Source organism: Panulirus ornatus, chromosome 12, assembly GCF_036320965.1.
Source record: "Panulirus ornatus isolate Po-2019 chromosome 12, ASM3632096v1, whole genome shotgun sequence".
Classification (NCBI taxonomy): domain Eukaryota; kingdom Metazoa; phylum Arthropoda; class Malacostraca; order Decapoda; family Palinuridae; genus Panulirus; species Panulirus ornatus.
The window spans coordinates 58369084-58392666 of NC_092235.1; the positions used below are offsets into that span (position 1 = coordinate 58369084).

Consider the following 23583-nt stretch of genomic DNA (forward strand, 5'->3'; position numbering starts at 1 on the left):
GTGACGCGAGATCTTTTAAGAAACGAAAAAATCGCTGCTGTGGACGTGTGAGGGCAATGTTGTACAGTGAGTCTAGATATACTTCAGTAGTTCCAGGGATCCGTCCGACCTAGAGGGGGTTCGTGAGGTCATAGACTCAAGCGGGATTGCTCACTTGTCAATGGGTCAGTCTGCTGGTAATAGCACCTTGGTTATCACGATCTACCAGACCTTGCAAGGGACGGGTATATTTCATATCAGTTCCTATTTGTAAACGTCATGAGGTGGAAAGGAATCACGATTTCTCTTTACACATAGTTACTGCATATGTGAGGCGGATGTATGCGTACGAGTAATGATGGAGGATGAATCTAATACTTTTATAGCTTTTCCAGTCTATTCTAAGACTAATTTTGCCGACAGTTTACGTACGCTAGACATAAAAAAAAAGAGAATAACAACTGTCCTTTCCTGCGAGTTTCTCTCCTCACTAATACGGTATGACACAGTCACTAGAAATAGAGGTGATTCTGGACATTCTTACCCCCGACCAGAGGAAGATGACCCAGCAGACGCCTCGTCATCTTGCAGGAGGACGCAAGCACTCAGTCTTGCTGCGTCCGTGTGCGTGCGTCCGTGTACGCGGCGGTGGAGCGAGGCAGACGGGAGGGAGGCAGGTTGTACGTCCAAGGAACAGGTACTGAATTCTGTGATGCCAACAGGTCTCTACTCCCGCCTCTTATACATGCCCAAAGCTCGGGTGACCTCGCCGGGGAAGATGTGCTCACGGGCGGCCGCTCTTTGTTTTACACGAGATCCCATACGTGTTTGTAAAGGCGCTTGCGAAAAGGTACAATGTCCCTAGGATTATATATATATATATATATATATATATATATATATATATATATATATATATATATATATATATATATATATATATACGCGCTACCTCGCTAACGCGGGAGACAGCGGCAAAGTATAATAAATAAATAAATAAAAGAAAAAAAAAAAAAAAAAAAATATATATATATATATATATATATATATATATATATATATATATATATATATATATATATATATATATATATACCCAAGGAACTCCTGCACCTCCAATGCAGCGTTAATTCTAGCAGTAGGGAAATGGTGTGGACTCCTTTGAAGCAAAACGTTATTTGATGAAATGAAACTTCCGGTGCTACAACCTAACCGGAGGTGTCTTTTCACTTGCAGTGTAACCCTATGCAGGTAATGACCTCATACATGTACAGTAACCCCACACATGTACCCAATCATACGCCAAACACATGGGCATATACGTTGCTCAAACACAGGAAGCAAACGACACATACAGATGCATACATAATGTAGATAAACGATCACCCACCCACCCACCCACCCACACACACACACACACATACACACATACACGAGCCTCTACAATACGGTGGTTAGCGCTGTGACTCACAAGCCTAACGGGCCCAGGTCCGAATCCCGGATGGTGCAGCCCGTTCACAGCCAACCCAACTGTTTATCCCGCCTTGAGGGGCTGGTCGATGAATGGTTACCTGGTGTAAGATGGGGTGTGTGTATTTGCGGTTATAGAGAAGGTATTCGTACTACGCGGGGAGGCCCGTTGTTTCCCGCTTTAGCAAGGTAGCGCCAGGAACAGACAAAGAAAAGGATTCATTCGCTCGCATCCATTCTCTAGCTGTCGTGTATAATGCACCGAAACCACAGCCAGGAACCCACAGACCTTTCCCTAGTTTCCCTAGCTGCTTTATATGCCATGATTCAGTACATACATATATATATCGAGTGAGTAACGTAAGGGTGAGAGATATGTGTGGAAAAAAAAAGAGCGTGGTTGAGAGAGCAGAAGAGGGTGTTTTGAAGTGGTTTGGGCACATGGAGAGGATGAGTGAGGAAAGATTGACCAAGAGGATATATGTGTCGGAGGTGGAGGGAACAAGGAGAAGAGGGAGACCAAATTGGAGGTGGAAAGATGGAGTGAAAAAGATTTTGTGTGATCGGGGCCTGAACATGCAGGAGGGTGAAAGGAGGGCAAGGAATAGAGTGAATTGGAGCGATGTGGTATACAGGGGTTGACGTGCTGTCAGTGGATTGAATCAAGGCATGTGAAGCGTCCGGGGTAAACCATGGAAAGCTGTGTAGGTATGTATATTTCCGTGTGTGGACGTGTGTATGTACATGTGTATGGGGGGGGTTGGGCCATTTCTTTCGTCTGTTTCCTTGCGCTACCTCGCAAACGCGGGAGACAGCGACAAAGTATAAAAAAAAAAAAAAAAAATATATATATATATATATATATATATATATATATATATATATATATATATATATATATATATATATATATTCCTTTGAGTTATTACACACATTGATAAATGAATATGTGTTCTTATGTGTGTGTGTGCTCTTAACACAATTTCCTTTTTCTTGACATTAAAACCTACATCACGAGAAGGGGATGGAGAGAAGGGGGGTTTAAGGAGGAGGACGGGGGGATGATTAGCGACTCTGACCCTCCCTGATCAGGCCTGGCCTTGCCACGGGCAATATTCTCCTCCAAATCTGAGAACCTCTCCACTTGCACACTCCTCTTCCTATTGGAGAAGATGCCCCGTCGATGATTTCCCATACAATCCGGATGTCCACCAGTGTTGGTTGAGCTAGGTTGCACCCTGCTGCCGCTGGAAGCATAGACTTTCGTTCACCGTGAATGGGGGAAGGTGACACGAGATGAGAAGACTGACTCTCTCACAACCGTCCAGGAGGGAATAGTTATCGAGTGATGTCACTTACTGTGTTTTTACCACTGGCATCAGTGGAAATGTTTTTACATTGATATCATGGTTCGCCAGAAGTACATACATCCCTGTTGATCTATCGTTAATCCGATGAGAGATACACGTGAATGCAAGCACACAGACAGACAGACAAACAAACAAACAGACGGACAGACAGGCAGACACAGACACAGACAGACAGACAGAGACAGACAGACAGACAGACAGACAGACAGACAGACAGACACAGACACAGATAGACAGACAGACAGACCGACAGACAGACAGACAGACAGACAGACACAGATACAGACACAGAGACAGACAGACACACCGACAGACAGACAGACAAACACACGCGCAGACATTCAAAAACAGTGACATGTACGTGTGCACATAAAAACACACACACGCACAAAAACAGTGACGTAAGTGTGCACACACACAGAAAAAATCATTATCATCGAAATGCACGTTCACACGAATTTTTTTTCTCTCTACACAGTATACACATATGCATGCACAAACATACAGACAGAGAGACTAAGACACATACATACACATACAAAATGCTGGGCATACATTCACAAAGACAAACACACATCACAACAAACAGGCATACCCTAATAAAACTTGACATACGGAGGTAAGTACATCTAAACATACACACACACACACACACACACACACACACACATATATATATATATATACATACATACATACATATATATATATATATATATATATATATATATATATATATATATATATATATATATATATATATATATATATATATATATCATTCTATGTTGCTATTTCCCGTGTTCGTAAGGTACCTTCATAAACAGACGAAAACCAGCCTCTAGCTGTAATGACTCTAACGCACCGAACACCGATTAGGATGAAAAAAAAAGAATATATATATATATATATATATATATATATATATATATATATTTTTTTTTTTTTTTTTTTTCTTTCTTTCAAACTATTCGCCATTTCCCGCATTAGCAAGGTAGCGTTAAGAACAGAGGACTGGGCCTTTGAGGGAATATCCTCACCTGGCCCCCTTCTCTGTTCCTTCTCTTGGAAAATTTAAAAAAAAAAAAAAAAAAAAAAAAAAATGATATCATAGGAGAAAAAATGTAGGAACATTAACCAGAACATAGGTTAACCAGAACATAGGTTAACCAGAACATAGGTTAACCAGAACATAGGTTAACCGAGTTTGTAACTTGAGAGAGGTGAGGTCGTCCAGGGTGATCTGCGCCCTGATCCATTTACCTGTTTCTTAATTCATTTGCAGGCCCCGCCCAGTGGCGACAGGTTCATTATATTCTGGTTCTCTTCATCTGTACTCAGCCCTGACGATGTAATTAAAGGAGAGCGCTTTATATTTTGCATTTTCCACTTTCCTTGTGGTTTTACCTGTGTATCATGCATCGTCATTACTTGTGTACATTTTCTTACTTTTTGCATGTATGTTGGGATTTAATAACTTTGTTAAGTATTGGCATCTGATGAGGTGGAATGTCTTCATGAAACATGTCGTACCACATGTATAGAAAAATTACATGTTAAATATAATCGTATGAACTCCTACTGAAGTACGATTTCATCTTCATACACACACACACACACACACACACACACACACACACGCACACACACACACACACACACATATATATATATATATATATATATATATATATATATATATATATATATAATACCTGTTTTGACGTATCGTTGAGATAGCGTCAGGAACTAACGAACAATGGCCTCTTTCGCACGCACACATCAAGTCTCCCATCTGTTATGTACGTTGTACCAAAATCAGAGCTTATTGTCCACATACAAGGCACAAAACTCCTCAATAGTTTGGACTGACCTCTTCATACGCCCTCGTTCAGATAATTCCAAACGCATCTCCCTCACCCAAATATAACATCGATCCATTGCCCTCCCGAAGGTTCAGGCCCCGATAACCCCAAGCCTCTTCAAACCCCCATCCGTCCTTCAGGCTCCTTGGTTTCCCCCTCCCACCCTTCCCTTTGTTCCCACCACTCCTCACACATAGATCCTCGTTTCCTAAACCCGCCACAGACTTTCACATTTACCTTCAACGAGAAATGATCAGACATCCCACCTGCCACCCCTCGCTGCACGTTCACATCGAACAACCGCTCATTTATGTCTGTCTGTCTGTCTGTCAGCACATTATCCAAGAATGTCCGTTGAACCTACAGTCACGGCCCTATGTATGCACTCCTCTATCAGCACACAACTCGACAAACTTCGCCCAGTTTTCGTTTAAACGAAGGACCCATTCCTCCAAACTATACTTTGAAGTTCCATATCTCTTAGCAATACATTCATATCAAGATTCCATCCTTACATCAGAATTGCCAAGCACTGACTTGGCTCCTCTCTGAAAGCATTCCTTTCTTCTTCTTCTACTTCACTACCCTAGACTACTAGATGCACGCAAACTCTATCAGTCGCCTATCTCTTGTAATCGACACTCATTCTAACCCACACCGATCCCGAATTCACATCCTGCCTGACACTCTTTCACACAGTCCCACAGCAAGATCTTTATCAGAAGTGCTACCTCCCCCCCTTCCCTCCACCCACCACTTCTTTCGCTCTTGGCCTCTCACGAACCCCGGACTTTAACCCCTGAACATCTTAGACCATTGTGCCTCCCTCTCCTTCATCAGTCTTCTCTCATCCAGAGCCAGAACATTAAGGGTTCTCTCGTGAAACACAACGCCTCTCTGTCCCATCTTTTCATTCTGGTTTTCAACCACGTTCATTCAGATGCTCAAGCCGGAGCCTTCCAGGACAAAATCCTCGCTTGGTTCCTTATGTTTCTGTTTTTGGAAATTGCTAATTCAAGAGAGGAAGATTTCCAGCATCATACTCCTACCTCTCTTGGTTGCATCATACAAAACGCAAGAGGTACGTGGGAAGTGTGATTACTCTCCTATTCTAGGAATAAGGAGTATATATATATCCCTGGGGATAGGGGAGCAAGAATACTTCCCACGTATTCCCTGCGTGTCGTAGAAGGCGACTAAAAGGGGAGGGAGCGGGGGGCTGGAAATCCTCCCCTCTCGTTTTTTTTTTTTTTTTTTTTTTTTTTTTTTTCCAAAAGAAGGAACAGGAATTGGGCCAGTGAGGTAGTCCTCAAAGGCCCAGTCATCTGTTCTAACGCTACCTCGCTAATGCGAGGGAAATGGCGAATAGTTTGAAAGAAAGAAAGAAAATATATATATATATATATATATATATATATATATATATATATATATATACTAAGGATGAATCTTTATTAACACACACAGCACAAAGGCGACTGTGGATAGGTAGAATGGTCGCCGGCGGCTGTGTGTGTCCGACGTGACCCCGAAGCAGGTCACGAGCTGGAGTTGAGGCAAGCTGCTGGTATGAGTGCCTTGTCCTCAGCTTCTTCCTGAAGTGGGCTGCTCCTCTAGACTGTACCTATGGTGCTAGGGAACACTGTTCCCGTCACTGCCGCATCCGTTCCATGTCTCTACCTACCGAACTCGTTAGGCTGACCGAAGCCATGGCACAGATCTCTCGTTGTACAGAGATCATCCCAAGCATAGTAATGGACGGCGACGATTACAAAAAGGTATCACTACTGACGAAAGTTGGTCTTATTAGTAAGCAAAATTCATGACAATGATGAAAGTCATAACATCGTTTCGTTAGTTGCGCAAATCAGCCCATTTTCATGACACTCAGCAGCGTGTATAGAGACGTAACACAAAACATGCAGCATGAGACAGTGTGACACGTAATGTGGTTGCTATTTATGCATTACGAGGAGAGACGTATGAGGAGGGGTCGTGAGGCGTTATCTCTTCCATTTTCCGGTCAAGTCCAAAGGAGTGGATGGGTACCCGGGCTGGCTGTGATCCGGCTACCCTTCACTTGGCCTCGAACATGAATCCGTGATATTCGTGGGTAACAACGCTGACCGATACGCCAAGAAGGTGCATGAGTAAACTACCTACTATTTGCGTGTACAGACCAGAGAGGGATTGCTATACTAGCGCGTACATCATTCTGCTTCATTATAGATATATAGGGAGGTATATAAATGCATTATAACCCGTGGCGGTTTTCACCTATAATGAAAATAGGGAAAATCCCTGCGGCGCTGTGGGAAGGGGTCCGGGGACCTGCTTCCTCCCACGCCACCACGCAGACCTTGCCATCACTTGCTCCTCCTCCTCCTCCTCCACCTCGCCGCATAACGTCATGATCGGAAACACACACTGATGTGTCGCTCGGACGATCGCGAGTCATAATACTTATCGTACAGGACAGAGAGGAGGATATACCTAGCTTGACATATTTCATGATGCTCAGGGTTGACCAAATAAAGTATTATCATTTCGTTAAGACTTTAGTGAAGAAATATCTTTCGTCTGGTAATATTTTTGTGAGACCCAAGAACCCGTGTCTTGCACTAATGTTTTGAATTATGCGCTTTGGGCTACGGCTTACGGTGCTTTGTCGTTTTATACAAATGTCAAAACTGCGCATAACTGAATATGCATATCTTAAATAACTGTAGGCGCACAAGAAAATAAATGTGCAGAGGGTTTTGTTTGTTGTGTGTGTGTGTCAAGGAGTAATAACGAAATTTTGTTTCTATGATTACCATGACATGTCTACTCCTTGTTAGTGTCGGCTGGACAGAACTAACTGGAAGCTAATAATACACAAACAGCTGTAGTCATGTCAAATAATCAGTAAAAAAAGTATTCTAAATTCACTATCGACACAGCTCAAACGATAAATGTGAGGAATACAAATGAGCTGGAAAGTCTTTGCCAATGTTTTGCAATGGATATAACTAACTGCTCTTAACACGTAATGAGAAAAGTTGAAGTGTAAATAATCTGAAAATAATCAGAATATTTACGTAAACGATGGTAATTTTACGGGAATATACCGTGCGGATAGCGGTATATATATATATATATATATATATATATATATATATATATATATATATATATATATATATATATATATATATATATATATATTAATGCTTTGTGTATCTTTGTGCATGCTCTATGAATCCCCCGAAAACGTAATTCTGTAATTGAATAAATAATGGAACGCTTCGTGATAAATACAAACGCTTCGCGGATATAGTAAGATACGATCTATCAATTGTATAAACAATTAGTACAACAGCTTGGTAGACGCAATCAGAAATTTTCGGGAGACCAAATACGGAGACTTTGGCGAGGTTACCATCTATCCCGCTATGGGTTAGAGGGTCATAACATTCACGTGAATTATCCACAAGATTGTCCCTCTAAATGTCAATGACAGCTGTCAGTGGGAGAATAACTGAGGAACTTGTTATACTCACCGTAACTTCTAATTTCATGCCTTGAGTCGTCTTGTTCACAGAGTTAGGTTACAGTTATGTCAAAGTGCATTGGGACACGCAAAAAAGAACGTTATCTTTATATATATATATATATATATATATATATATATATATATATATATATATATATATATATATATATATATTATCCCTGGGGATAGGGGATTAAGAATACTTCCCACGTATTCCCTGCGTGTCGTAGAAGGCGACTAAAAGGGGAGGGAGCGGGGGGCTGGAAATCCTCCCCTCTCGTTTTTTTTTTTTTAATTTTCCAAAAGAAGGAACAGAGGGGGCCAGGTGAGGATATTCCAAAAAAGGCCCAGTCCTCTGTTCTTAACGCTACCTCGCTAATGCGGGAAATGGCGACTAGTTTAAAAGAAAAGAAAAGATATATATATATATATATATATATATATATATATATATATATATATATATATATATATATATATATATATATATATATATATATATATACACATGTGATTATTACACGAAAATGCACTTGGGAACTTATCGTATTTCATTTTCCCCGTGGACTCTCAGGAATATATATATATATATATATATATATATATATATATATATATATATATATATATATATATATATATATATATATATATATATATATATATATATAAAGAAGAATTTTTGTGACTGCTTGCTATCAAAGTGAAAATTCATTACGAGGAGACTATAAAGCACAACGAGTTATAAATTGAGATGCGCAGAGGAATCAGGCTGATTTGTGACTGTGGAGAAAATAAGAATGGATGAATTAGTTTCGTCAAGATTCTGTTTTAAGAAGGGATATGCATGGTAATCATTCATCATTATTCCAAAAGACTGAATCATCAATTTACATCACCCGAAGAGAGAAACGAATAATTGTTTTCTGCTTCCTGTGGTTTAGACTCTTACGCAGTGGTCACCTTATCAGTCAATAGTTTTCCCCGATGAACACCAGTGGACGATCCCTGAACATATGTTACTTATATTTCTTTTTTTGCACCTTGCTTCCCTCCTCTGTCTCATATCCTCTTCGACCTTTCCAGTCCTCCTCCATTCTTCAAGATTTTCATTGGCTATCAATGTCACTTGGTTCCCTCCTTAAGCACGACGTTATGACCCTTGAGAATGACGGCTCAACCCTTAAGCACGACAAGTACGACCTCTGAGAGCGACGGCCTTGGGTAAGAGGAGATGACCTTTGACCAGGTCCTTTGTTACGCATGTGACCTTAATAACCGGTGAAAATGATAGATAGAAAATACGAAAGAGAAATGGGGACATTTATACGAGAGAGAGAGAGAGAGAGAGAGAGAGAGAGAGAGAGAGAGAGAGAGAGAGAGAGAGAGAGAGAGAGAGAGAGAGAGAGAGAGAGACAAAAGAAAAAAAGAAGAAAAGGATGAGTTGTGCGAAGGATCGGCCGTTACGATACCTCCTCCTACCCTCGACCTGCTAGGCTGTGGAATTCTCTTTCTTCTCTCGTCTTTCCCTTTCCATTTAACCCTTTTCTACTTTCGTTTTTCTTTTAATTTTTCTCACTCACTCGGGATGTTATTTGGGGATGTTATTTGCCCGTGTCACGTCGGTCATTAAGAAACAAAAAACAATACATCCAAGGTGAATTCACTGAATTAAAAAGAAAAGAAGATATCGCATAGGCAAAGTTGGAACTTAATATGAAAATATAAATGAAAGGATTCAGGACGAAAATCATGTCTTAAATCATGAAATGAAAATGGAAGAAGAGGTTCGAAACGGGAACCGCCATAGAGATGTCAAGAAACTGGAGATTAGATTGTATATATTCTTACGTGAAGGCATCAGCTCATCTTCAAGACAATTGTTGGATACATAATAATCACTGAATCATAATACACAACATAATCATTCGATTATGGACTACGTGCGTTACTTTACATCCGTTAGTGGCTTTTAAAAGTGAGAATTCAATATTGCTTCTTTAGTTTCAACACTGAGGGGGAAAATTCTGAAACTGTATACACAGATACGGAAGGTATGTGATTCTGGGTTGCCAGAGGCCTCTGTGATTCATCTTTGAAAACATCGTTACTCTATCATACAACAGCAGGACCTATTTTTCAGGAGGTCCTGCAGCTTCGTGACTGCATGACAGCCAGTGGCTGGGAAATGATGGACTGACTCCCTTAGAGCGAGAAGTTCCTCGAGGCTGTACTCCTTTACATCTAGTGACGATGATACAGACTCACTCAAGGTTGCTTTTCACTCGCCGTATAACCACAAGCAGGACTCACGGGGTCAGGTAACGCTGAAAACAGCATATGACTAAGTTCCATCCTCCAGGGGGTTGGCCACATATCGCCTCAGGCTGGAGATGATATGCACGCCTGATGCTTCTCCTAACCAGGTCAAGGAATACCAGAAGCAACACAGAACTTTGCAACCTCTCGTGGTTTACTTTATGATTTTTGACATACCTTCTTCGCTTGCCCTTGTAACTGTTTTCACTAGAATAGGGTGGATGTTTACATTTTCGTTTTTCGAAGCAATTTTTTTTACTACACGACGAAACGATTATGTTGTAATGCAGAAACCAGTTAAGTGATATATATATATATATATATATATATATATATATATATATATATATATATATATATATATATATATATATATATATATATATATTTTTTTTTTTTTTTTTTTTTTCTTTCTTTCAAACTATTCGCCATTTCCCGCGTTAGCGAGGTAGCGTTAAGAAGAGAGAACTGGGCCTTTGAGGGAATATCCTCACCTGGCCCCCTTCTCTGTTCCTTCTTTTGGAAAAATAAAAAAAAAAAATATAAAGAGAGGGGAGGATTTCCAGCCCCCCGCTCCCTCCCCTTTTAGTCGCCTTCTACGACACGCAGGGAATACGTGGGAAGTATTCTTTCTCCCCTATCCCCAGGGAGGATATATGACAGCGACAAAGTATAATATAATAAAAAAATAAAATATATATATATATATATATATATATATATATATATATATATATATATATATATATATATATATATATATATATCCCTGATAACGGTGAAGACGATCTGATGATAGAAGTCCCACAACCATTCTCACGTCCTTGGCTTCTTTTTTTTTTTTCGCAGTTCCAGCTGTGTCAGTGATCCTGATTGGTAATATAAGAAATATCGAGTTATTTCAGCACTGATATTTACGTGGAAGGTCAAACTGGTTATAAGTAAATCTAGGACTGTCATATGAGATATCTCCGCTCACGATAACAGATGGTCATACAATTTGGCTTCTTTTACTATAACTTGTGTCTTATACGTACCAGTCAGCCTCACACACGCTCACCGTCGTGTCTCATACTTGCCTACGTAAGAACAAGACTATATCTCTGCTTGGCTCGCTTTCTTGTGCATTACCGATATAAGTTATCATTCACCCTTACATCATACACTAATTCGTTCAACAACTTAGATATTAGAGATGATAAAGAAATAAGAAATTATTAGGCATATATTCTAAGTTCCACACAATCTTTTCCGTAATTATATGTGTCATTCCAACTTCAGGCTCAGTATGGGCAATAATTATAGTTAGATAAGGCAGAGAAAAAGAGGGAACAAAGGTACATCGCAGGCGATCATCTGTTTCAATTCCAACGTCAAAGCTTTGTTCTCAAGAGAAAAGGGACGCCATCCACACGCAGTGCAATGAAATGCCTTCACTACAACCCTTCGTGGTGCAGTGTGGACCAAGTGGGAGGTATAGCTTAGGCTAGTGTCATGTCGAGGAAGGTTTTGGTTCTCAAGAACCGTTACAGACATTATTGCATTACTAGGACTACCGGCAAAAAAGTAATGGCATAATATTTCATGTCAAGTTTCTGCAATATTCTGTTCATCGTCGTTTTCATCTGTGCACGTTATCTGGAAAGTCAAATTTACGATTTCTTACTTCTATGGGTTTTGTCACTTTGTGTCATGTAATTCTGTTCCTGAGAGCTAAATTGTTATTTGATTTACTTGTTTTTAAGATAATTTGCTAGTTTCATCTGATGAAGTTTTAGCTATCTATTTGTATATCTCTTATCTTTTGATAAAGATTACTTTTAGGGGATGTGTGATTGATTACCTGTAGACGATAAAGATATAATCAAGAATCCTGGCTTTCAAGAGTAAAAAAAACTGTAAGAAAAGTTTTTTTTTTTTTTTAATCTTTACAAATATCTTGGACGTAACTTCTTTGCTCTGTGTATTCATTACTTAATACATGTAGAGCTTCTGAAATGCGTTTTGGGGTTTTTCGATCATTAACTCTTTTGACCTGAATGAACTTATTTCCAATTTTTCTTTCCAATCGGTTCGCTGGAGGGCACGATCTCTCCTTTCCTTTCCTATAAATAACAACGGTACTCAAGGTTTTTTCCCCTCCCACCATCCTCTCTCTCTCTCTCTCTCTCTCTCTCTCTCTCTCTCTCTCTCTCTCTCTCTCTCTCTCTCTCTCTCTCTCTCAGATCATTTGGCCGATGACTATTCACTTCTTTGATGATCACACTCGACACTGATACCTCCTGCATGCGCATATCAGACGGTCTCACTTGCGAACTCTCCCCCCGGTGGACATTACTTATCTCTTAGGGGTGGAGGGAGGGAGGGGCTCGCTCCTAGTCATGTCATATACGTTGCTTTCAAATTCCACTTTATTTCAATTCATTTCAAATACTCTTTTTCAATTCTCTTCCCATGCGGAATGTTTATTCAACTTATACTTCATTGCATCTGGTATGATCTTGAATGTAATCATTCCTCCTCACTTCGTATCAGTGAAATAGATACTTCTGTCAAAACATATAACTGGTTATGTTATTTACGTCAAGAATGAACATTTCTACAGTGTAGCAAAAGTTATACAGAAGGCTGCCTAGTCTTTTGTTCCACCTGCAACTCTCATTACTGTAAGCTCAACATATTTGATTGAGCTTATCAAACTCTTCTTTCAGATCTTACTAAACCTAAAGTACGTAACTTATTACGTAAATCATCCACCACTATACCCTGAGAATCGAACGCCGAACCATCTGTGCGGCAGTCAGATAACCTAACCCACTTCCCCCTCTCCCTAAGCCACGAAAAGTATGTCCTACGTAACTACTTGCTTCACGGATCTCGATAATGCGTCACGCAACCATACGAGGTGGAAATAATGCCTTTCAAGCTCTGGACAAAGAGGGAAGACCTTTTTAATCGTCTTACAAGGCACCACGGTAATGTCTACATATGCGATCATGTAACTTACACATTATATCTGATGTGAACTATCTATCATTCCGAGAATCGAACCCCCAGACCATTTGTGTGGCAGCTAGGCAGATCTCACATGCATTGCGCATCACCGAGATCTGTGAGCCAGCGAGTGGATACGGAGCTAGGCTACCACGCTTTCACAAGATGGTCCGGGATATAGTGGTAAAAAGTTTACACCCGATATCCTTTGTACATTACATGGTTGAGATATACATGTCCTCCTAATATGTTGTTTAATCACCAGTTTACTCAAAGAAAGAATGATTTATACATATCCTCCTAGTATGTTGTTTAACCACCAGTTTACTTAAAGAAAGAATGATTTTGATGATTTCTTTGATAATTCACTTCTTTGATCGTTGTTATATAGTCACTTTCCTCGTCAACGGAAACCCTTCTCTACATAATTAACCTCTCCTACAGAAGGGAGAAAGCAAACTTTACTTGTACGTACAACTGCCAGTCTTGTATCATTTCAAATGTCACCAAAACCCTCTTGGGATTTAATGTAAATGCGAAGGATCAGTTGAATCTTGTAGCACTCAATGAATCATAATGATTCACTGTCTTCGGTTCACAAATATATACATGCTGGAGTATCCATTAGTATGTGTGTAGTGTTTGCCACAGGTCAGGAAAAAAGTATTTCGACTCGTCGGTTAAAAACTACTGCAACTGAAAAAAAATATTACAGAACGTATCACTTCATCAGTGATAGATTTCCACAAAAATATGTATCAAGTAACATGTTTGACATGACTAAATATTATGTTGATCTTTCTATACCACCACAAAGGAATCTTATCCTTCTAATCCCCACGGACTTTACATTCCTCTTGACAAAGTTTGCCTTCAGGTGCATCCAAGGTTCTTCCTAGTTATCCTTAACTACTGATATTGCAGTAGTCAGTCTCGTCTTTCATCTTCTATCAAAAATGGCAGAAAAGCTTTGGAATTATTATAATGGGATTTGTGAGGTAGTGGAAGATGTTGATTTTTTTTTCCAAGAGCTACAAAAAGAGATTCGGTAAGCATGAATCTGCCTAACATGCGTTTTCGTGTGCCTTAGATATATGTACTTTCGTAGAGGTTCGACATTAAGCCCTTCGTTTTCTTTCAGCTTTAGAGGTTAATGGTGTGCACATCTACCTGTCTTTGACAGCGCCTATGAACTGTCTCTAATCCACAGTCTTTTAATAAATATAGCTTGCTTTAGACTGCCTCCAAGACATGTAGGACTTTCAATTATCTCTGCATTTCTTTTACAAATATACAAGCTTCTTGCTTGAAACAAAGTGAATGATACGATACACAAATACATAGACACTCTTTCCCTCAGAAACGCAGTTCACTATTCCGCTGTGGGTGGAAGAAAACAGCAAGATATATCTGAAGCTCTAAGCTCAGAAGGGCCGAATTGTCAGTCACATCTATGTGAGTAGGCCTCAGCTCACGATGATTGGAGCAAAACAACGCCCTCTGCCTATCCTAGCTTGTACCACATGTGGAAGTCCATCTACGCATCCAGTATCCTATATTTTTTGTGTAGGCGTCTTCATGCGTGCGTGTGATCAACCAACTGATGTTCCATGTTCAGGAATGCATCAAATGGCCACGTCGTGGAATGTCTATTGTGACATTTCGTTGATAGTATCTTTGCAAATCTTTTCTGAAATGAGATCGAGACTGATGTGTGAGGAAGTATTATCATCGTGCTGGATGTTGCCGAGGAGGAGGTCTTTCATGACAGAATCTACCGCTTACCATTCAAGGCTACTGATTTAACGCATGAACCAGAATTTGTATCCTCACGGAAATTAGTAAAATCGTGACACTTGCACAGGACATAATGGTTCTCATTTCTTAATCAAGTAGTTTGTGCGCCTTTCAGCCTTGGGGCGGTGGTGTGCGTGCTAGGACACTGGCCCTGTATATAAGTGGTGGAAGGCCCTTCTACAATCACTTCGATCAGCGTCTCCCACGCTGTGCAAGCACACCTAACTTCCCACGAACTCCCTGAATATAAGTGACGTCTTGAGGAACACCTACAGTTGTCTAACGTTTTCAGACATGGCCAATATAACCTACATGTGTCTGGTCCTTAGTGAGTATTGAAAAAGCCACTGGAGGAGGCTGGGTCCTGGGTGGTTGAAAAGGAAACCTGTGTGAATAGGTGTAGTGGAAGCCATGAGGAGAGTCTGATCCTGGTTCGGTGCGGAGGATGCCACTTCAGGAATTCTTTCTCGGGCAGGTGTAGAGTATATATATATATATATATATATATATATATATATATATATATGAAGACATACATGCTTGGAACATGACTGCTAAGATCACAGTATATGTCTGTAGTTAGAAAGTTACCTTGTCTCAGCCTGGTACACTGACATTATAACGACCCAATATTTGATTGAATGGTTATTTGGGCTTCAGGCCTATAGACTGATAGTATCAATAAGGCCGTCAAGGTCAAGTGATAATCACCACCCAAAAATCTTTAGCACCATCTTTAGGTATTCAAAATCATTCTAAGACCACGTACACTCTCCCTGGGTGTGTGCATCTTGTTTCTCCAGCTGGTTCTTTGGGCTTTAGACCTATCAACTCCTAAGGTCATTCAGTGCACGAACGTCACGTGAAAAGTGCGATCCATAAACACTCTCTTCAGGTGTTGATGATAATTCTAAAACCGCAGGCATCCTCATTGTATGTATGTATGGCCTAGTCCTCGCATGCCATTACTATGTTGGAAGCATATTCCTGAATTGCAAATTTAAACGTTTCATTTAATATCAGTCTCTACCTATTTTCATGCAACTGTGAAGTAAAATGAGACCTTTCATTTTTCGATAGTGGTAGTTTTATCTAGTCAAGACTCTGACTGGTACGTACATTTTAGAAATTTCTGTTTTTACCTAATTGCATTTAAGAGCCAATTCTGGAAAATGATCGCGAAGTTTAGTTAATAACCCCACGAAGTTTACATAAGCATGTTTATCCTTTACTGTTAACAATCTGTGTAATTTGTATATAACTACCATCAACTTTAATACAATGGTAGTAGTATATATTCTTAATTATTCTCTCATTCCCTGAAGATGAAATTTGATTACTTCGAAATGTTACCCATTAAGCGAAACGCTTTCATTACACCTGCGTTTCTGTTCATTGTATATATATATATATATATATATATATATATATATATATATATATATATATATATATATATATATATATGAGCAAGGTTATTAGGTACAGTAGGGTTGAGGGTCAAGTCAATTGGGAGGTGAGTTTGTATGGTGAAAAACTGGAGGAAGTGAAGTGTTTTAGATATCTGGGAGTGGATCTGTCAGCGGATGGAACCATGGAAGCAGAAGTGGATCATAAGGTGGGGGAGGGGGCGAAAATTTTGGGAGCCTTGAAAAATGTGTGGAAGTCGAGAACATTATCCCGGAAAGCAAAAATGGGTATGTTTGAAGGAATAGTAGTTCCAACAATGTTGTATGGTTGCGAGGCGTGGGCTATGGATAGAGTTGTGCGCAGGAGGATGGATGTGCTGGAAATGAGATGTTTGAGGATAATGTGTGGTGTGAGGTGGTTTGATCGAGTAAGTAACGTAAGGGTAAGAGAGATGTGTGGAAATAAAAAGAGCGTGGTTGAGAGAGCAGAAGAGGGTGTTTTAAAATGGTTTGGGCACATGGAGAGAATGAGTGAGGAAAGATTGACCAAGAGGATATATGTGTCGGAGGTGGAGGGAACGAGGAGAAGAGGGAGACCAAATTGGAGGTGGAAAGATGGAGTGAAAAAGATTTTGTGTGATCGGGGCCTGAACATGCAGGAGGGTGAAAGGAGGGCAAGGAATAGAGTGAATTGGAGCGATGTGGTATACAGGGGTTGACGTGCTGTCAGTGGATTAAATCAAGGCATGTGAAGCGTCCGGGGTAAACCATGGAAAGCTGTGTAGGTATGTATATTTGTGTGTGTGGACGTGTGTATGTACATGTGTATGGGGGGGGTTGGGCCATTTCTTTCGTCTGTTTCCTTGCGCTACCTCGCAAACGCGGGAGACAGCGACAAAGTATAAAAAAAAAAAAAAAAAAAAAAAAATATATATATGAGAGAGAGAGAGAGAGAGAGAGTCTTTTATATTCGAAAGAAAAAAAAAAAATCAAGCATCACACTATGGTCTGGTCATTGCCTTACCACATTATGTACCCTCACGGTTTCGTCCCACTAACTCCACACCCATGCATCTCCTCACAGTCCTCTCGAGCTTGGCAGCCGCAGGGAAGCTCCCGACGCGCAATTTCGACCGCCACTCGTCGCTGCTCTCCGGATACCCAGGACTCAGAGGTTTCGACAAGAGTTTCACGACCGGTGGGACCTTCTATGTTTTACAGAACAACGTCCTAGGTGTTCCTGGCTGGGATTTCCCGATACTGGCTTCCGTCCCTTCCACGACGTTTTCGTGCAACCATCGAATTCCTGGGTACTATGCCGACACGGCCCCAAACACTGGCTGTCAGGTGAGTCTTCCATTTGTATTCAAGGCCAGATTTCATAGGAATGTTTAACTTTCACTCAAAGAATGTGTGTAAAATGATTTCCATACTCTCCACAGAGGTTGGCCTTCAAGTCTAATACTGTTATCACTCTCAAAAACAGGGACCAGGTTAACCTTCTGCTCGTATCTCTAACGACAGACAATATAAAACGTAGAGCAGGAACTTTACCGAGGAAACTGTGTTGTCCTACTGAGACACACTGGGAATACTAAAACATTTGCAATCGCCCACTTACAATGACGTAGCTTCTTTTGTTTCCAGTATACTTAAGTGTTAGTCTGGTCTTATCTTTTCATAACAGACAGATTAAACTCTACTTTTCACCTTGTCATAATCGCATTTATAAGGGTTACAGTTTACGACAATGCCACAAGACGTTTCATGAATTGTTTTCTTATATCTTTTTTTCTCTGTGATCATTTTAGGTATTCCACGTTTGCCAAGAAACAGGACAAAAGGATTCCTTCCTCTGCCCGAAAGGGACTGTCTTCAACCAGCAGTACTTCGTGTGTGACTTCTGGTACAACGTCGACTGCCTCAGCTCCGAGAGGTTCTACAGCCTAAACGCTAAAATCGGCAAAATCACTAATAGTAACAGCATCAGTCTCTTCGCTTCCTCTTCAACCCTTCAAGGCATCCCCGCTATTTTACCTGACGTAAACATAATTGATAACTCTCCAGCTTCTAGTAAAATTCTAAAGAATGGCAATGGAGATACTGGAGCCAATGATGATCCTGAGGCTAAGTTCATTACAAAACCCAATGGTTACCCTGAGACTGGGGTCAGTGCCGGAATCAATGGTGACCCTGAAGCTGGGGTCAGTGATGGAATCAGTGACGACTCTGAGGCTGGAACCAATATTGGGGCCAATGGTGACCCTGAGGTTGAGTTCACTACTGGAGCTAGTGGGCACTTTGAGGCTGGGTTCAGTTCTGATGTAAAAGGTGATATTGAGGCTGGATTCAGTGCTGGAGCTAATGGTGACCCTGAGGCTGGAATAACTTCTGAAGCCAATGGTGACCCTACGGCTGGATCTAGCAGTGGAACCATTGGTGACTCTATGACTGAGTTCAGAGCCAAAGCCGATGGACACCTTGAGGCTGGAGTCAGTGCTGGAGTTAATGATGACCCTGAGGGTGTCTCCAGTGCTGGCACAAACGGTGACCCTGAGGCTGGAATAATTTCTGGAGCCATTGGTGACTTTGAGGCTGGGTTCAGTTCTGGAGCCAATGAAGACTTCGAGGATAAATCAAGCACTGGATTTAATGGTCACCTGGAGACTGGATCCAGTGGTGAGGGCAATGGAAACCTTAAGGCTGGGTTTAGTACTGGATCTAATGGTGACCCTGAGGCTATCTCTATCTCTGGAACCAATGGTTACCCTGTGGTTGAAATCATTTCCGGACCCAGTGGTAACTTTGAGGCTGGGTTCAGTTCTGGAGCCAATGAAGATCTCGAGGATAAATCAAGCACTGGATATAATGGTAACCTTGAAGCTGAATCCAATACTGGAGCCAATGGTAACCTTGAGGTTGAGTTTAGTACTGGAATCATTGGTGACTCCGACGCTGGAATAATTTCTGGGGCCAATAGTAAACTTGAGTCTGGGATCATTTCTGGAGCCAATGAAGACCTCGTGGATGAAACAAGCACTGGATTTAATGGTGACCTGGAGGCTGGATCCAGAACTGGAGCCAATGGCAACCCTGAGGTTGAATTCAGTGCTGGGTCAAATTGTGACCCTGAGGATGGGTTCATTGCTGGAGCCAATGGAAACCATGTGGCTGAATCCTATACTAAAGCTAATGGTGACCCGAATGCTGGATCCAGTACCTTAGCTAAAGGTAACCCTGAGGCAGGATTCAATACTGGTAATTTTGAGTCTGAGTTCAATACTGAAGTTACTGGTTATGATGAGACTGGATCCAGTACTAAAGAAGTTGGCGACCTTGAGGCTGGGTCCATTGCTGAAGTCACTGGTGACCTTGAGGCTGGATCCAGCACTGAAGTCACTGGTGACCTTGAGGCTGGATCCAGTGTTGAAGTCACTGGTGACCTTGAGGCTGGATCCAGCACTGAAGTCACTGGTGACCTTGAGGCTGGATCCAGTATTGAAGTCACTAGTGATCTTGAGGCTGGATCCAGCACTGAAGTCACTGGTGACCTTGAGGCTGGATCCAGAATTGAAGTTACTGGTGACCTTGAGGCTGGATCCAGCACTGAAGTCACTGGTGACCTTGAGGCTGGATCCAGTGTTGAAGTCCCTGGTGACCTTGAGGATGAATCCAACACTGAAGTCATTGGTGATCTTGGGGATGGATCCAGTGCTGGGGCTAATGGTGACCTTGTGCCTGGATCCAGTGCTCAGCGTCATTATGTGACTGGCGGAAGTGGATATCAGATTCCAGGTGTTGACGCCAGTTTGAGTGACCAGGTTCCGTTTGCCCTCTACCAAAGTCCTCTCGAGTAAGTTTTTGTTTTGTAATCGAAAGATTAGTCAGGTAACTACAAACGCTCAAGACCTTCACATTGAAACAAAGATCCTCTCCCAATACGATACCACCTCAACAGAGCTCTCAGTTCTTTGCAACAGTATGAGACCCCTCCCACCCAAACTCCTCTATAACTAACCAGCATCTTCCAGGTAGAAATAAAAAGTTTACTAATTGCATTGCACTTCAGTAACATCTACTCACATATCCCCCCACCCCGACCAAACATAACGCTGACGAAACACATGCACAATGAAATAATCCGACGAGCACTGAAAAACCGACTTTCCAACTCTCATAAACTCCAGCCCTCCACGTATACACCCATCAGAAACCACACTCCTAGCCATACATACACGAGTCACTCTCTCTCGTCTTTAGGATTTGGACATCACCATCTCAACAACACTATAAAAGCCGTGTCTACATATCCCAAGATCCTTCATGCTGAAGGTGCAACTACCATAGAGAAGACACACTGAGTGGCTACTACTCTTTTCCACTATCATAAGCAGCTCCGTTAAGACCTAGTGATCTGCTGCTGTTTGAATTCAGATGTGTTCGGTTGTTTATACTCTGCACAAAGATAGTTCATTCATAATGATTTGGTTGATAATAGGATGAGCTTTAAAAGGTTAAAGTTATTAGTATTAGCCATCAAGACAGTTTCCATGACATTACGGGTAACATAATCCGATGAGGGTGGGTACAATGTGACTGGGCTTTTAAGGTCTACAGGGAGACCATGTTCTTCCCAGCGCTGTTGCGCAGAAGGCCAAAAGAATTTTAGAAGATAATAGACAAAATCGTGAGATGTTATTTCATTCAATTATGAGGCATTATTTTGTTAATCCCACTATATCATTGTGGATCAACATTATACATAGGTGCATACAAATTTACTAGATAAACAGCCTGGTGTTTGAAAAAAAAAAATTTTGGTGGAATAGAAAGTTTGTTTCATCTTTCTTCACACGTATACACAGACATATGAATGTATTACATATTTTCTAAATGATAACAAGCTCAAAAATAACAACGTGACGTAACCGTATTTCCACGAGTTGGCCTTTCACGTGCCTCAGGTAAACAGACCAAGCCAGACACAGCTAATCAACGTACCAGCGCCGCCGCCACACCAGAATGTATCTTATAATTTCTCTGATATGCCTCAGTGCTATATCATTACGGTAGCCTGGATCTGCGAATTTGTTTTAGTTATAAATGACCATGTTTCTGATTCATATGTCAAAACACGAATGAGAATAGTGATATGTATTACTATTTTGCAATTCATTGGTATTTTTTTTTTTCAACAGTTGCATTTTGTATAAATTTGTATATCATGTATTAGTTCGCTAGTTTTATAACTGTACCTTAACTCTGCTCAAGAAATATTGAGAAATCTCAAATAGTATTAGCTTAGAAATCCAGTGATGTGTTGTAATATTTACAATATTTGTTGTTAGGTATGAATACGCACTGTCATCTAGTTACATTCATTTGCTACACAGAAGCAATTTTCATGTTTATTGATCAGAAAGACTAGGATAGCTGTAATATTTATCTTGTATTTAAAAACTATATATACTGAGGAAGAAACTGCTTATCTGTAAGAGTGTTGAGTTTTATTAGCAACGGATGGACCTAAGATATCAAACTTCAGCAGTTACACCATAAATATTATAAAGAAAACGAAATCATAACGTATGAAAGAAAACGTAAAACTCTGCTGCACTAACTTAAACTAATGAAGATCTTCTTTGTGCATCACGTCAAAAGGATATATATATATATATATATATATATATATATATATATATATATATATATATATATATATATATATATATATATATATATATGTATATATATATATATATATATATATATATATATATATATATATATATATATATATATATATATATATATATATATATATATATACATTATATATATATATATATATATATATATATATATATATATATATATATATATATATATATATATATTATCCCTGGGGATAGGGGAGAAAGAATACTTCCCACGTATTCCCTGCGTGTCGTAGAAGGCGACTAAAAGGGAAGGGAGCGGGGGGCTGGAAATCATCCCCTCTTGTTTTTTTTTTTTTTTTTTCTAAAGAAGGAACAGAGAAGGGGGCCAGATGAGGATTTCCCTCAAAGGCCCAGTCCTCTGTTCTTAACGCTACCTCGTTAACGCGGGAAATGGCGAATAGTATGAGAGAAAAGAAAGAAATATATATATATATATATATATATATATATATATATATATATATATATATATATATATATATATATATATATATATGAACACCGTTTCCAGCGTTAGCACGGTAGTGCCAGAAACAGATGAAGAAAGCCTGCATCTACTTACGTCCATCATCTACCTGTCATGCACCAAAACCGCAACCCTTTATCCACAACCAATCTCCACAGACCTTTTCCTGATTCACTCTGGACGTTTCACATACCCGGTTTCAGTCCATGAGAGCACGACGACCACAGTTTACCACATAGTTCCAGTTCACTCTATCCTGTGTACGTCTTTCACCCTCTTGCATGTTTAGTGGATGATAGCCACTAAATTGGTACAAGTTACTCAGAAAATATACTATGTTTCCACCAACCTTTTCATGATTTTCACCGTCATGTAGGGAAGACTAATGAGGATGTGAATGAATAACCTGCTAACCCAAAGTTCATCTAGTGATCTACCCTAAGAAAAGTGGATCCTATTTCTGAAGGGAAGATCAGCTATTGTTGCCGTGACTATGATGATGTGGAAAACAACGTTTGCTGATTTGGCTACATGATAAGATACCCGTAAACGCGAATGTAGATTCCCCAACCTTCACGTACATCATCAAGAGATATTAATCATAACTAAAGTACTTTTCACAATACTGTAAATTTGGACGACCTTAAGTTAATAACGTA

At 40.3% G+C, this 23583-nt stretch overlaps 1 protein-coding gene across 1 annotated transcript; it reads left to right on the forward strand.

Annotated features, from left to right (window-relative positions):
- The first annotated feature begins 479 nt into the window (after positions 1 to 479).
- Positions 480 to 22217, forward strand: LOC139752262 (uncharacterized). The gene is made up of 6 exons (XM_071668294.1): positions 480 to 603; positions 702 to 809; positions 5625 to 5765; positions 6302 to 6493; positions 17823 to 18085; positions 18550 to 22217. The coding sequence occupies exons 1-6, from the start codon at positions 480 to 482 to the stop codon at positions 20593 to 20595; spliced, it is 2874 nt and encodes a 957-aa protein (XP_071524395.1). The 3' UTR covers positions 20596 to 22217.
- The last annotated feature ends 1366 nt before the right edge of the window (positions 22218 to 23583 follow it).

Bases quoted from the DNA above. Each gene is read 5' to 3' on its own strand.
- LOC139752262 (XM_071668294.1), top strand. From the start codon at position 480: ATGACACAGTCACTAGAAATAGAGGTGATTCTGGACATTCTTACCCCC. The intron at 604-701 runs GTGCGTGCGTCC...TGATGCCAACAG, and splicing joins CTCAGTCTTGCTGCGTCCGT to GTCTCTACTCCCGCCTCTTA. The intron at 5,766-6,301 runs GTACGTGGGAAG...CTGCTCCTCTAG, and splicing joins CATCATACAAAACGCAAGAG to ACTGTACCTATGGTGCTAGG.